Consider the following 15,083-nt stretch of genomic DNA (forward strand, 5'->3'; position numbering starts at 1 on the left):
CTTGAAAACGAATTGTCCCAATTGCGATACTTATTTAGCTAACACGGCATTTATAATTTATTGTGTTGGCCTTGTTCTATTTAGGTTAGCTTTATTAATTGAGATTTCAAAACTGCAAAAAGGTTTTTTTCGATCACAACGACCCATGTCTTTTTATGGACTCAAGTCGCCATCTATAGGAGAATGTATGTATTGCATTACAAATGGGTAGCAAAAAACTACGCTTACTACATTTGCGATATGGGCATTAAGATACACAACATACTCCTGTGAAAATGCAAAACACAAAGGGAGTTCAGTAATTAGTTAATGTGAGTTTGAGGGGGCATTTATTTCAGGATGAAGGCCCCCTTGCCTTCGTCACGTGACCTCGCGGCCCATCCTCACTGTCACCTGACTCTTGTTTCTGTTCTGGAGAAATGGCTGCTCACTTGTCTTACGGACGAGTCAATTTAAACATTTTAAGAGAAGCAGCACGAAAGGATCTTCGTGAGTTTTTGGACAAATGTGCAGGAAGCAAGGTATATTCATAATATTACATAGAAACCCGTGTTATTGTTAGCTTAGCTAGTTAGCTGAATGTAGCTACAGAAGTAGACTGAATAGAAGAGACACATTTTCTTTTAATATTTCTGGTTTAACTTCTTTCCTCGGCGTAGTTCATGTTTATGGTCATAGCGCCATGCACCTTGAGTTAAAAAACCTTTATTCTGCTATACAGAATACATATATACCTTAATATACAAATAATACAAGTAGGTGTATTCTACAATGCATTTCATTTGTTTATTTTACTCTACATTATCTTATAACTAGTCTTAAAAAGAAATTAACTTTTTTGCTTTGTTTTTAACCACAATGTTTTTGACCTTTAGGCTATAGTATGGGACGAATATCTCACTGGACCATTTGGATTAATAGCACAATATTCATTACTCAAAGTAAGTGATTGAGTAAGTCGCTAATGTTTCAACATTACATAGTATATTACATAATATACTTAGGCCGTGTTCACAATTTTCTTCAGGAGCATGAAGTGGATAAGATGTTCACCCTAAAGCGTGGGCGCTTGCCCTCAGCTGATGTTAAAAACATCATATTTTTTGTTCGACCCAGACTAGAGCTCATGGAGATTATTGCTGACAACATATTCAGGTATGTCCAGTTATTTTTACCATACAGTATGGCTTATGCCATTTTACTTTTAAATGTGATTATTTACTGCCAGAAGCTTATTTTGTGCTTGTTTGTTTCACATTTTAGTGAGGATAAATTGCACTCCTCCCGAGACTTCCACATTCTGTTTGTACCTCGGCGTAGCATGCTGTGTGAGCAAAGATTGAAGGAGTTGGGGGTATTAGGCTCTTTCATTAACATTGATGAGTACATACTAGACCTAATACCTTATGATGGGGATCTTCTTTCTATGGAATATGAAAGTGCCTTCAGGGTATGGTCAAATCCACAATCCTCACTACCCCTATGTTTTCACACAAGTTTGACACCTCATTGATGATTTTATGATTCTGAAATATGCTTGTATGTATTGTGTAGGAGTGCTACCTGGAGAATGATCAGACAAGTCTTTATCACACAGCCAAAGGCCTTATGACACTCCAGGCCCTATATGGAACTATACCACAGATTTATGGTAAAGGGGAATGTGCACGGGTAAGTCCTTGAAACTGGAAAAGAGATCAATCTAACAACAAAATCCTACAAATGAATTTACCATTTGTTTACAGCATGTGGCCAACATGATGCTGCGAATGAAAAGGGAGTTTGCTGGGAGTCAAAATCAAATCTTGCCAGTGTTTGATACACTTCTTCTTTTGGACCGTAATGTTGACCTGCTAACCCCTCTAGCTACCCAACTGACTTATGAGGGGCTAATTGATGAAATCTATGGCATTAATAATGGTCAGGCTGTATAATGTTATGTAATTTAATTGAGGCCTTTTCTAGTTGCTAATTGAAACATTTATATTCCACAGGTTATGTGAAACTGCCTCCAGAAAAGTTTGCACAGAAAAAGCAAGGTGAAGCAAGTAAAGATTTACCAACAGAGCATAAGAAACTGCAACTAAACTCAGCAGAGGAGTTGTATGCCGAAATCAGAGACAAAAATTTTAATGCTGTTGGATCTGCTCTCAGCAAGAAGGCCAAAATAATTTCGGCTGCTTTTGAGGTTAGTTACATTTATACTGTATTTTAATTTGTCCTGTTGATACAAACATCATTAATATGGTGACAGCTGACCTGATTATGGCTGTGGCATTTCCACTCTGATGAAGCATTAGACAACCCTATTAGGTTAAAAAAATTGATCTGTTAAGATAAGATGAGGAAGGAGCTAAGTGTGTACATGTGTGCGTGCGTGTGTGTGCATATACAAGCATAAAACAAAGCCTTATAGCAAAATAGCAATGGACAATCACAGTGTTCCTGTGGGATGGTTAATATATAGGCTTCTTTTTTACTGTGTTATAGCAATGTTCATTAGTATATTGTGTAATTATTTCCTCATAATTCAAGTCTACATAAAGATGTATGTATTGCCTAACGTGGGTGTCTTTTTCATAGGAACGCCACAATGCTAAAACTGTGGGAGAAATAAAGCAGTTTGTATCGCAGCTGCCACATATGCAGGCAGCACGAATCTCCCTAGCAAATCATACATCAATAGCAGAGCTGATTAAAGATATAACAAGTGTGTAAATACTATATTTTTTAACTTATTTAACCACTTGGAGTGACATTTAGATGTGACATGGGACTTATTTTTCAGCATCTGAGGCCTTTTTTGACAAATTGACAGTGGAACAGGAGTTTATGACTGGGGTTGACACTGACAAGGTACCTCTTCTTAAGCACCAGAAATAGTGGTCAGAGTGTAGATCTAATTGCTTTATACTTTCTAGCTTAACACGTATATAGAAGACCGGATTGCTCAAAAGGACCCCCTGATTAAGATACTGCGTCTGATGTGTATGCAGTCAGTATGTAACAATGGCCTCAAACAAAAAGTGTTGGATTTCTACAAAAGGGAGATTCTGCAGGTAAGAGTTTAAATGACTGTTCTTGTGGTAATACAGTTTGTTTTTTATGCCTACATACATTGGAAATGTTGTTGTGTAAGTATAATTTGAGTAAATTTATCTTTCAAGACCTATGGTTATGAACATATACTAACATTAAACAACCTTGAGAAAGCTGGACTCCTAAAGCCACAAACCAGCTCTAGAAACAACTACCCCACTATCAGAAAAACCCTAAAACTGTGGATGGAGGATGCTAATGAACAGGTATAATAAAACTTGAGTAGCTCTAGTGGACTATTATTGTTGTTTACTCACTAATGCATGTGATTTTTATCTACAGAACCCCAATGATATATCCTACGTATATAGTGGATATGCCCCACTAAGCATCCGACTAACTCAGGTGCTGGCAAGGCCTGGATGGCGAAGTATTGAAGAAGTGCTAAAGATGCTTCCTGGTCCACATTTTGAGGAGAGGCAACAACTGCCTGCTGGGCTTCACAAAAAACGTAAGGATTTGTCTTCTGTTTGTGCTGTTACCCAGAAACCTCCTATCTGGTCCATGTAGATAAGGAACGAGCATTGTTACTGCTATAAATTCTCAACAACAGCTGCAAATTACAGTGCCACTATCTGGGTTTGTTTAGCCATATGTTACAACAATGCACAGAGAAGAGCTTTCCCTCCATCATTCTCTCCAGTTCTAGGGAAAGGATTCTAACGGTTGTGTGGATATTCTAATGATGAATTTAATTATATGCTAAATTTGCAATGTGCTAATTAGGCAGCAGTTTGTGGCATAAACAGTTGATTTGTCCTGACATGTTTGCTTTATTGGGAATTGAAAGGTGATAATGGAGACTCTCAACCCAGTGATTGCAGAGCAAAACTAGTATTTTCACATTTCTTCTACAGTGACGTTACCCACTCCTTTTGCATTACAGTATTTAACTAGATATTATGAATTTTACTTTATTTTTAGTGAAATGTTTTTTCTTTTTGTGTGTTTAACAGGTCAGCAAGGGGAAAACCGTACAACTCTGGTCTTCTTCCTTGGTGGAGTAACATATGCGGAAATAGCGGCCCTTCGTTTCCTCTCTCAAATGGAGGACAGTGGCATGGAGTATGTTATAGCCACTACCAAACTTATCAATGGCACAACCTGGATTAAATCGCTCATGGACAAGCCTGAATCTCAGACCTTCTAAGTTATTTCGCCAAACTTCACTGGACAATTAAGTGAAACACCCATTTCATGTCAATAGCAGTTGAGTTGTTAGTTTTTTGCACTTATATCACAAATGACAGTTTACTTCCATTTAAGCAGTTATTACAAATTACAATCTTGTTACATTTTTGGTTCTCGCTGTATATAAAATGTGCTTTGGCAATCATTCGTAAGATGTCTGACTCTGTAGTCTCTATTACTTTTATTGTTGAACATTTTCTTGACCATAACAAATTATTAATAAATCAGTAACTAACTTCATTGCATGACATGACATTGGCCTTCTTGTTGCATATGGATCTTTTTCTGACACAAGACACAATAATCACGATCACTAAGGAGACGATGATAGGCAAGGATATGGGAGTGTATCCTTCAGCGGGGTCCAGCTCTCTGAAGGAGCAATTAGCGCAGTAACAGGCCTCCTGATCAGCTGATAATGGGCCAGTGCTGTCTGGAGAGCCCAGCCCATGGCAGCCCGTGATTTGACAGTGCAGGACACTGATTGAATTAGGAGGCCATTTGCTCCGTGTTCCGGTAGAGGATAGCAGCGCTGCGTGCAGAGTGCTTGATCTCTCTTTTGAGTCAATACCTTCGCCAAGATCCACAAAATGGACACAAAGAGGGCGGCTGGGTGCACTCAGATATTTTTGGAAACTTTATAAACTGGTACGTCCTTGCTCCCATGTTTGTTTTTAAAGTAGTTTATCATAGTATCAAGATTTATGCTCACTTTTCTAACCTGGGATTGTTTTCTATTCTTGTACTGAAGTTTGTTTTTGTTTTTTGTTCATCATTTTGTATTGGAGGAGGAGCCAAACCACCAGTCAGTCAGGGAAGATCTCAAAACTCCTGGACCCCAGAGCTGAAGGTTCTTTCCTCATCTGCAACAAACAAAGGTAGGCCAAATTAAAAGCTTTTACAGTATTTGGCTACTTTTTATAATCAGGGTGTTAAATAGTTTCTTGTTCAGTTACAACACTATTTTGTATCTTATATTTTGTGTTTATTTAAGCATTAGTTTAAGGATAAAATTCAGATGCTTGACACTTATTGCTCTAACAGTAAACACCATAAAGGATCAACAAGCAAGCCAATCGATACTGAACCCATTTTGTGCGCTTTACAAATTAATTATTAATGCTTCTGAGAATCTACTTTTACTGTCATGGCGTGGAAATAATTAGGCCTATGTATGCTGTTCCACAAAGCAGGCTCATTAAAAATAGTACAATGCTTTTTATTGTCTCTAGTAGTAAGACCAAGCAAAATGTGTTACAGGATGGGTCGAGGTGAGAACATGGGACCACACTCCAATCCCAAATTCGGGGACATAAGAACAAAATTCACTTTTGATGAGGAGCCTCTGATAATCCGTTTTCTACGAACGTTTAGAGAAGTCTTGAAGTTCATTCTCTTCAGCTACACTGTGCTGTTTGGTGCCCTGCTTCTTGCACGATGGACAACTTATTTTATGGTGGGGAAGTTCAGAAAGTAAAATGATCTGCTGCATTATCTTGAGCACAGTGACCACCACAACAGATGTGTGTGAGCTATGCCTTTGCTGAGTGTGTGTCCTGAGCAACAGCAATTCCCTGATCTAGTTTTTCAGGTATAATTTCTCTGATGTGAGGCTGTGAAGTGTTTTTTTTTTTTTTTCTTTTTTGAAGTTAGATTCAACTACTAAGCTCTGTTGCTTTTAGTAGCAGCTCAAGTTGCATTATAGCAGCAGTTGCATTATAGCAGCATATTTACATATAGGCCTACAGTTTTGATTAATGCAATAAACAATTACAAAACTACAATAAGTCTATTGTGTTTTTCCTCTTTGATATTTAATATCTAATGGCTGGTGCGTGCTCTGCATACATACAGCCCATGAGGACACAGCCCATAATACTTGAACATGGATATCTGTGCAAGATGTCAGCGTAAAATAATTGTGCAACCACTGGCTGGTCTTCACACGTTTACACCGTCAGACAAACGTTATCTACTCATAGTTAGTTTCATTTCAGGCATAAACAGGGCTAGGCTGTGCCAAACTCTTCAAAGTTCCAAAGTTCTGTCATTACATTTCAAATTTCTTCCAACCTCTCCCCTAACACTTTGTTATATGGCTTACTACTTGCAGATAATAAAATATAAGTAAAAGTAACGTGTCACAGTCAGTGATCAGTGCGCATCTCACCTGTTCCTCCGATTTGACGCGCGCTGGACACTGGCCGCGTCGCGCCATTTTGAAATCAATTCTGGGAGCGTCCGGGCTGTGCGCTGCAGAGGAAACCTTCAAAGTGGAGTGCGGAGTCTATAAAACATTAGTGCGGATATTAATTGAATTTAGTGTAGTGAAAAGTAGCCCGTGTTATTCGAGAACACTGTGTGAACTTGCGCACTCTTACCCGGGAACTCAATCCACAGACCTTGTTTGGCTCCTGCTCTGCGTTTGGTCCGAAGCGCCCAGCCATGAGCGCATCGCGGGACACGTAGCAAATGTGACTATGGCAGGTAAATTTAGGTCAAACAATCAAGACAAAGACTTAGGAACATGGTGCCATCCTCAGCACAAAAAGTGTTTTATTTGTTGATTTATTTTTGTGTTGTTTCTGCAGAAGCTGGTGAAAAGAGTAGTGAGATGGAGTGGTGCTTTTCTCAAGTAAAAGGAGCAATAGATGATGAGGTTGCTGAAGGTAAATACGGTCCTTAACCGCCTACAAAATGTGATTATCTGGAAGACATTCTGTACACACTTGCTCACGCCTTATACTATGAAACTAAAGAAATTGTTTACTCTGCCATTCTTGACTGTGACACAAAAAAACTGCAGACAAAAAGGCAGTCAACTTACATTACATTACAGTACATTATTATGTACCTCCTGCTCATACAAGTTATACAAGCTTCAATGCATGTATAACACAGGGAATATTTGTTTGAGTTACTCAGTGATTGGTTAAATTGTAGTTATTTTAGACACTATACTAAGTTTGGTTAGGTTATGCTGGCCATTAATGTCACTGTTTAAGATCTATTTCCTACAGTGTTTTAGTGACTCTATAGAATGTCACACCACACGTCATTGCAGTGTTTTCACCACTCAAACAGTTTTTATCTCCCACATGTAAAAACGCCACATACCCATTGGCAGTTAAGATAAGGCTTACCTGTTGAGACCTAAATAATCACAATTATTGATTAACTGATTAATCTTGACATCCCTACAGCTGACCTCATTTCTGCTGTTGAATTCAACTACACTGGAGAGCTACTAGCCACAGGGGACAAAGGGGGCCGTATTGTAATCTTTCAGCAAAATCCAGAAGTATATTTATATAAAATTATAAACAATAAAGTACATTGCCAAAACCGTTGTGCAATCCCATCTAATCTGACTGTTTTTAGAACAAGAGTCAGCCACAATGTCATGCAGAGTACAATGTTTACAGCACCTTCCAGAGTCATGAGCCCGAGTTTGACTACCTGAAAAGCCTCGAGATTGAAGAGAAGATAAACAAGATTCGATGGTTGCCTAAAAAAAATGCTGCACATTTTCTTTTGTCTACAAATGGTGAGTTTAAGTATACCTTAAAATACATTGACATTGCATTCACATTAGTGTAGTGCAGAGCATTATGTCAACACAAAATCTTTTTTTTACAGCCTATATCGCAATTAATACATTTTTATCACAGTCCGTGTACCTTACGGACTGGGGGTAGGGGGTGGCTCGCATCTGCAGGTCTTAGTGAAGATGTTAATGCTTTTGAACACATCTACATGGAGATGAGAACGTGGTAGAGCCTCCATCAGAAAAGTTACATAGCACTTTTAATATCTTTATATAGTCTTTAGGAGATTACTAACTGCAGCATCTGAAAGTGAAGGTGGTTAAATTTATCTGTCGCTGACTCAGAAGGTGACCAATTGGAGGAGTGTGTGGGGAGAGAATGTATCTGTTTGAGCAGAGAGCTGCATTAAGTAGAGGATTACTGTATCAAGATATAATGATTTTGCCAAAATACTAGATTGCCATAGATGTGAGATTACAATTGGATTTTTTTCAACAGCCTGCACTACATTGTTGTATAATTGAGAATATATATATATATATATATATATATATATATATATATATATATATATATATATATATTTTTTTTTTTTAGACAAAACAATAAAGCTTTGGAAGATAAGTGAACGTAACAAACGTCCGGAGGGCTACAATTTAAGAAATGGACCGTACAAAGATTTCACCTCCATTGCATCTTTACAGGTATGTTTTTAAGACTAAGTAAGTCTATTGTGGTAAATAACACATGTTATGAAACTCTGGGCTTGGTTGGAATTCCATTTTCCAAACTATTTTTGCAAAAGCCAGTTTTTTGTGTTTCTGTACAATGTCAATATGAAACTTTGTACTTAGGTGCCTGTTTTCAAACCCATGGACCTGATGGTGGAGGCCAGCCCAAGACGAGTGTTTGCCAATGCTCATAAATACCATATTAACTCGATCTCAGTCAACAGCGACAATGAAACCTACTTGTCTGCAGATGATCTACGGATTAACTTGTGGCACTTGGAAATCACAGGTCAAAGCTTCAGTATCCTTTGTGTTTTTGTTTTTGCTCATACATAAATATTTTTGACAATGTTCTACAATGTACATTTTCTTATTCTTTGCTTCCAGACTTATTGCTAAAAGTCTGTGCAATCAGTATGTCTTATTTTATGTTTTATTCTTGATGTTACCAGTAGATGGCGCCATATCATCTAGCATCAGCCTGTTATTCTGATTCAAGCTATACATTTTTGGATGCTTGCATTTATTTAACAGTTTTTATCTTACCTTAACTTTTAATGAAGATATTGTTGATATAAAGCCAGCCAATATGGAGGACTTGACAGAGGTTATAACTGCAGCGGAGTTTCACCCCAACCAGTGCCACACTTTAGTGTACGGCTCCAGTAAGGGCATAATTCGTTTGTGTGACATGAGAGCAGCAGCACTGTGCGATAAACATGCCAAAAGTAAGTTGTAAGATTATTAATTGCATAGCATCTTTCTATATTCTCAATATTGTGCACTTTTATTTGAAGTATTTGAAGAACCCGAGGATCGAAACAGTCGTTCATTTTTTTCGGAGATAATATCGTCTATTTCTGATGTTAAGTTTAGTCACAGTGGACGCTACATGATGACGCGAGATTATTTGTCAGTGAAAATCTGGGATATCAACATGGGCACAAGGCCAATAGAAACGTTTCAGGTAAGTCAAAGAATACACATCACATAATTGAACTGAATTTCCCATACCTACCTTATATCCTTTTTGACAGGTGAATGAATATCTCAGGAGTAATCTGTGTTCTCTATATGATAATGACTGCATCTTTGACAAGTTTGAATGCTGTTGGAGTGGCAATGATCGGTAAAGCTATTTTTTATTCTATTCAACATGTAGACATTGTTGTACATTAAATAAAGCACATGAGTCGATGAGAGATAAGAGATTATCTATGTTGCCAAAACAATTTTGTTACAGATTTTTAAACATTAAATGAGTTCTAAAATGTGTTAATTTTTGTTTTACTTAAAAGATAAAAAGTCAAGATGGTGCCGTCGATAACTTAGCTTTTGTCATTTGACAGTGTAGTGATGACAGGCTCTTACAACAACTTCTTCAGGATGTTTGACAGAGGATTCAGACGCGACGTGACTCTTGAGGCTTCCAGAGAAAACTGCAAACCTCAGTCTGTCCTGAAACCTTGCAAAGTGAGCATAGGGTTAGAGATCTCCATAGACAGTGTGGACTGCAACAAGAAAATACTACACACAGCCTGGCATCCGCTTGATAATATTATTGCTGTGGCCACAACCAATAATTTGTTTATTTTCCAGGACAAATTAAAGTAGTTGCAGCACGCCCACAAATGCACACATTTACCTTTTACATCATACAGTAGCTGAACACTGGATACACTCTGTTCTTGTCATATTCACTCTGTAAAAAGTATGAAACCAAATGCACTGTTTTGAAACTTTCTAATTTAATCTTTTGTTGTAGTAATTGGTATAACTGTATTTTCTCATACTTTGCTTTACATATTTTGTTAAGCTCCACTCCAAAGGTTTATTGGAGATAAAATGATGCACAATTACATACAAAAGTTATATTCGGGGCTCATGGAGCTATTATAAATTCAACACTCTTACTAGTACTTACTGTAATTAGACACCAAGAAAACTGGATTCCGTTCATTATTTTCCTTAGACTGGCTCCCAATTGCTTGTAATCTACAAAAAAAAAAAAAAAAAAATCTCAGGACAAAAGCATGCTTTTCAAAGTGTGTAGTAGCAACATGGCTAATTTATGAAGTCCTGCTACTCTTGCATCCTGCTACTCCATCCATCTGATCATTTTATTTTGTTTGTTGAATGATTTTGTGCTATGCCAAAATAATATTTCAATGAAATATTTTTGTTTTTAGCACATACAGTCATATCAATGTACTGCCTTTAGCTGTCAGTCTCAGGACACTTTGGATAGTCTCTAACTTCAATCCCATTTAGTGCCTTTTTTCTGTTTTGTTTTGTTTTGTCTGTTTCACTGTCAGATATCCAAAGAAAAGCGTTCATGTTATGGTACTAGTTATTTTATTTAACTAATGGTTGATCTCATGAGGTTATAAGAGTTTTGTTTTTTTTTTCTTTTCTTGTGCCAGCAGTTTCAGACATTTGAGCTACAAATCTCATTGTAGTTACAAATACTGTAGAAGACTTTAGCTGCAAATGCCTTGCCTTATTTATATATATAAAAAATAAATTAATAAATGTGTGTGGGTGTGTGTGTGTGGGGGGGGGGGGTGTGTGTGTGTGTGTGTGTGTGTGTCAATATCTGTAGCAATTTTGCTAATAATAATTTTTTGAGAACCTTGTATCATGTAAAAAGAAAGAGAGAAAGGATAATCAGATATTTGCATGTTCTTAATTCACCATTGACAAGTGAAGTTTTAGGAGACCAGGGTATCTATGTCCAGTCATTTAGATTTGTATTGCTTGTGATTTTCTTAAATAAGCTTGATGGTTAACAGGCACTTTTATGTTTTTAGTATTATTTCTCTGTAGTTTGTTGGTGAGGTTTTTGATGACAATGCAGGTGGAAATGATGGAAAGTAATAAACACTTGATTGGTAACATGTGTTTTGTTAAGTGCTTTTTTTTCAGAGTTACACATTTAATAGCTTTGTGGTTAACTATGAGCTGTAAAATTGCGTAATCTTTTGTCCTGTCTGTCCTGTCCTGGTCCCGTCTAGACCTAGGACAGACTCGGCGCATGCTCTCTTTGCAGCTTGTCTGCGTGTCATGTTGATGAATGCAAAAACTGGGTAGTCAACATGTCCACTGCTGCTCAGCAAAACAATAACGAAGAGCCCGGCCTGCACGGTATGTAATGCTCTTGTATTCAGTGTTTCATTGTGCTCCCAATAGACCTGTCCTTATTATTACTCAACATCTATTTCGGTCTTTGTTTGTTAGTGTTTTTATTGTAAAAGTGGGGGTTTGGAATTTCCTCGTCGATGCGAGGGGACATGCTGATGTTGCTGACGTAAATGAGTTTAAGCCAATGGAGTTGGGCCAAATGTTTGACTGATGGGACATTGGCAAATCAAAAACTAGAGCAAGCACTGGGTGGGTCGTAAGCAAAATGAAAACAAGTTTGGGACAAAAGCGAGAATGTTGCAATGGCTTGTAGTTTCTTGTGATCTCCATCGACATCCTGTATTGTACTCTCTAAATTGTAGACAGTGTTACTTATCGTTCTACATTAACCACAGTGCACTTGTTTGTTGCGATATTAGACTTATAATCCTGATCAGGTGCTTGTACACCTTTGTATCTTTGTATTTTGTCCGTAGGTATTGATGTACACAGTCTTGATGGTCTTGGAATAGTGCGGGATATATTAGGCCACGCGCTGTAGCCGCGATGTGCGTGTGTTTTTGTCTTCACGCGGGTTATGCAAGAGCCACCGCAGACACAGGCTGCAGCCTGGAAAAGGCTCCTGTGCACTTTCGCTCATCCTTACCACGAAATACCCACCTGACATTTAGAACAATATGTTTTTGCCTTAGGGGTAAAGTATCATTGTTTATTTTCAAGTATGGCATTGCACTGCTTGGGCTCAGCTCACCCTTTCTTGTATAGAAATTACATAATCCATTGAGTCTGGGAGAGCTGTTTGTAGGGCAGTGGCACAAAGACTCGTGCTCTCATACGGATCTGTTTCAGTCACTTCATTTTCAGTAAGCAACATCAAATGGAGGTCAGCTGCTTTTGGGGAGAAAATAAACTTTTATTCTTATGTTAATGCCTGTGATCTAATTCTGAATTATTTTTCATTTCTGTGGACATCTGTACCAAGGCTCTTGGGTAGAGTTGGAGCTGAATGGGAACACTGGAATAGGGAGTCCTCAAAGTAACCTCCTGCCACCTGCTGCAGACCACATAAATGCAAATGCTGGTTTGGGAGAGGCGCCAGAGAACAATGAGTCTCTTATAGGGGGGTTAGAACATGTGCCATCATCCTCATCGATCCATAATGGAGATATGGAAAAGATACTTCTTGATGCACAACATGAATCAAGTCCAAGTAACTCCTCCTGTCAAAGGTAACATAATACTGTAGTATAGTTTTTAATAAATCTGCACACATTTTATGTTGTAATATTTAATATTTACAGTCCTCACCGGCCACCAAGTCCAGAACAAGATGAAGGTCAAATTATGTTTGATGTTGAGATGTCAAGTCCAGCAGATTGTCAGGTAAAATTACAATTATTAACCAATAATAACAATGGTGTTAGTTTATAAATGGTGTTAGTTGCAAAGACAATTTTAGGCCATTATTCATTTACTCCTAACACTGCAGTGGTAAGCCACTGCTGCCCTGGGGTAGACTGGCAGAATGGCAGCTGCCGATGAGGGCATATATTAGGCCTGGGCAAGGTGGGTGAAATGTCTTGTTCAAGGACTCAACAGCAGTATGTGCTGGTTGGAGATAGGATTGAACTTTAGAGTTTGCGGATGAATGCTATTGAGCCGATGCTGTCCTAAACTATACTCTAACCTAATTCTATTGTTCTGATAAAATGTAACATTTGCCTTATTGTACTGTTTTTTTTAAATATATTTTTAAAAAATAGTCTGAAGAAGATGTTCAAGAGAAGGATGAAAAAGAAGACATTCAATCTAAAAAAGAAGCAGACTGGGTCGCTAATTGGTCCAGCAGACCTGAAAACATACCTCCAAAGTAAGTTATTTATACTCTCTCAGTTACAACTGATCACCTTATTGTTATTTTTGTTTTGTTCTTTCAGAGAATTTCACTTTAGACACCCCAGACGTTCAGTATCTCTCAGTATGAGAAAAAGTGGTGTTATGAAGAAAGGCGGTGTCTTCTCTGCTGAGTTCCTCAAAGTCGTCATTCCCTCTTTGCTCCTCTCGCATATTCTTGCCCTTGGCATTGGGTGAGTTAAATCATATTTAGAAATTTTTAGTTTTAAGTGACTATTTGTTGAATATTTGCCAGCAGTAAAGTACTTTATTTTATTATACTAAATGGACACAAACAAATGTGTCCAGAAATAATATAGATGTCAATGTAAAGTTATGCTTTGAAATGATTTAATATGTGAATGTATGTTTTTATAGGGTGTACATTGGGAAAAGAATTGCCACTGCCCCCACCAGCACATACTGAGCAGATTCCTAAGCAGTGCCAGGATGTCCTGCTTCAAGTTTGTCCATCACTCTTCTATAGTCAAGCTGTGTCTGTTTTACTGTGTCAACATTGTGTCTCTGGTTGGCCTTCACAAGGTATCACATCATGTTATGTGCATTTCCTATCGTAGTTGCAGTCCTCTAATTACAACCAAAATTAATCTTGCAGGTCATCCTAGCCAGAAAATATTAAATTAAGCACCTAACTCTAAATGAAAATAACCAAAAGCTGTACAAAAAACAAACTTATTTCAAAATATTTTAGTTGCCTTAAGACATTAGATACATAAGTTTTATTTTGTATTCTGTATTTTTTAAGTAGAGATTAGAGAACTTCATTTGAGGGTTTAAAATCTTGTATATTGTCTGGTGCCAAATTTGATACGAGATTTCATTGTATTTCTTTTTCCTACATATCTTCTTGTAGGCCAACACCTACTCTTTACTGCACATTGGTGATCTTTTATTAGTTGTTTAAAATCTTTATTATGTAATTTAACTACACTACCTAGATGTGACAATAATATGCTCTGATCTACCCCTTGTAATGACCACATTTGCGACAGTGTTATGACATGTGCTAATGTTTGAGGCTTACAAGGAGTTTTTGTTATGCAATAATTCCATACCATGCAGTAAAATATATTTTACATATAGCTATAAGTTACTGCAAGGCGTCTAGAATGCATCAAGAGTGCATGTGTTGAACTGGATTCTGAATGACGCTTTTTAATGGATGCATATGAAAAGACAGTGATTTGAGTTCGCTGTATTTGAGGCATTCCTTGGAAAGCAATGTGTAAAATGTAAAACATACAGTAGTCTAAATAAGCTTGAGCTGTCTAATGTGCGAACAGTGCAATACATTTGTAAATAGAAAGCTTGTTGTTACTGTGTCTCAATTAATAAATGCCTAAATAACCTGTACGTATATTAATATATGTTAATAAATGGATATGTGGAATAATTAAATGTTGTGTCAACCCCAAAACATTAAGATATTACAAATTTAAAGAAGTCCTGTCAAAATTAC

The 15,083-nt window shown here is 37.4% G+C and overlaps 3 protein-coding genes across 4 annotated transcripts; all 3 read left to right on the forward strand.

The window, feature by feature from the left end:
- Nucleotides 1-380: 380 nt before the first annotated feature.
- Nucleotides 381-4,537, forward strand: vps33a (VPS33A core subunit of CORVET and HOPS complexes). Its single transcript, XM_033972746.2, has 13 exons — nt 381-521; nt 876-941; nt 1,028-1,155; nt 1,264-1,450; nt 1,555-1,671; nt 1,746-1,920; nt 1,995-2,188; nt 2,584-2,710; nt 2,789-2,856; nt 2,922-3,059; nt 3,168-3,305; nt 3,382-3,550; nt 4,056-4,537. The coding sequence occupies exons 1-13, from the start codon at nt 420-422 to the stop codon at nt 4,247-4,249; spliced, it is 1,803 nt and encodes a 600-aa protein (XP_033828637.1). The 5' UTR covers nt 381-419; the 3' UTR covers nt 4,250-4,537.
- A 1,925-nt stretch (nt 4,538-6,462) lies between these two features.
- On the forward strand, nt 6,463-10,242 carry ppp2r2aa (protein phosphatase 2, regulatory subunit B, alpha a). 2 transcript variants are annotated; one of them, XM_033973196.2, is made up of 10 exons: nt 6,463-6,777; nt 6,882-6,959; nt 7,494-7,591; nt 7,672-7,837; nt 8,436-8,542; nt 8,693-8,870; nt 9,133-9,297; nt 9,367-9,536; nt 9,607-9,698; nt 9,919-10,242. In XM_033973196.2, exons 1-10 carry the CDS (start codon nt 6,771-6,773, stop codon nt 10,181-10,183), a joined length of 1,326 nt encoding a protein of 441 aa, XP_033829087.1. In that variant the 5' UTR covers nt 6,463-6,770; the 3' UTR covers nt 10,184-10,242. The 2 variants fall into 2 exon arrangements, with proteins under 2 accessions (XP_033829087.1, XP_055080090.1); XM_055224115.1 differs by having other exon boundaries at nt 9,924-10,047.
- A 1,355-nt stretch (nt 10,243-11,597) lies between these two features.
- Nucleotides 11,598-14,977, forward strand: bnip3la (BCL2 interacting protein 3 like a). The gene is made up of 6 exons (XM_033973192.2): nt 11,598-11,713; nt 12,693-12,939; nt 13,012-13,093; nt 13,474-13,580; nt 13,648-13,797; nt 13,982-14,977. The coding sequence occupies exons 1-6, from the start codon at nt 11,665-11,667 to the stop codon at nt 14,028-14,030; spliced, it is 684 nt and encodes a 227-aa protein (XP_033829083.1). The 5' UTR covers nt 11,598-11,664; the 3' UTR covers nt 14,031-14,977.
- The last annotated feature ends 106 nt before the right edge of the window (nt 14,978-15,083 follow it).

The sequence above is a fragment of the Periophthalmus magnuspinnatus genome, chromosome 9, assembly GCF_009829125.3.
Source record: "Periophthalmus magnuspinnatus isolate fPerMag1 chromosome 9, fPerMag1.2.pri, whole genome shotgun sequence".
In the NCBI taxonomy this organism is placed as follows: domain Eukaryota; kingdom Metazoa; phylum Chordata; class Actinopteri; order Gobiiformes; family Gobiidae; genus Periophthalmus; species Periophthalmus magnuspinnatus.

What these genes read in the sequence shown, in the direction of transcription:
- bnip3la (XM_033973192.2), top strand. Translation starts at nt 11,665, where the DNA reads ATGTCCACTGCTGCTCAGCAAAACAATAACGAAGAGCCCGGCCTGCAC. An exon ending in CGAAGAGCCCGGCCTGCACG is followed by an intron (nt 11,714 to 12,692) that starts GTATGTAATGCT and finishes ATCTGTACCAAG; the next exon opens with GCTCTTGGGTAGAGTTGGAG. An exon ending in ATTCTTGCCCTTGGCATTGG is followed by an intron (nt 13,798 to 13,981) that starts GTGAGTTAAATC and finishes ATGTTTTTATAG; the next exon opens with GGTGTACATTGGGAAAAGAA.
- vps33a (XM_033972746.2), top strand. Translation starts at nt 420, where the DNA reads ATGGCTGCTCACTTGTCTTACGGACGAGTCAATTTAAACATTTTAAGA. An exon ending in CACAATATTCATTACTCAAA is followed by an intron (nt 942 to 1,027) that starts GTAAGTGATTGA and finishes AATTTTCTTCAG; the next exon opens with GAGCATGAAGTGGATAAGAT. An exon ending in AATATGAAAGTGCCTTCAGG is followed by an intron (nt 1,451 to 1,554) that starts GTATGGTCAAAT and finishes TGTATTGTGTAG; the next exon opens with GAGTGCTACCTGGAGAATGA.
- ppp2r2aa (XM_033973196.2), top strand. An exon ending in TCTTTCAGCAAAATCCAGAA is followed by an intron (nt 7,592 to 7,671) that starts GTATATTTATAT and finishes GACTGTTTTTAG; the next exon opens with AACAAGAGTCAGCCACAATG. An exon ending in TGTTGGAGTGGCAATGATCG is followed by an intron (nt 9,699 to 9,918) that starts GTAAAGCTATTT and finishes GTCATTTGACAG; the next exon opens with TGTAGTGATGACAGGCTCTT.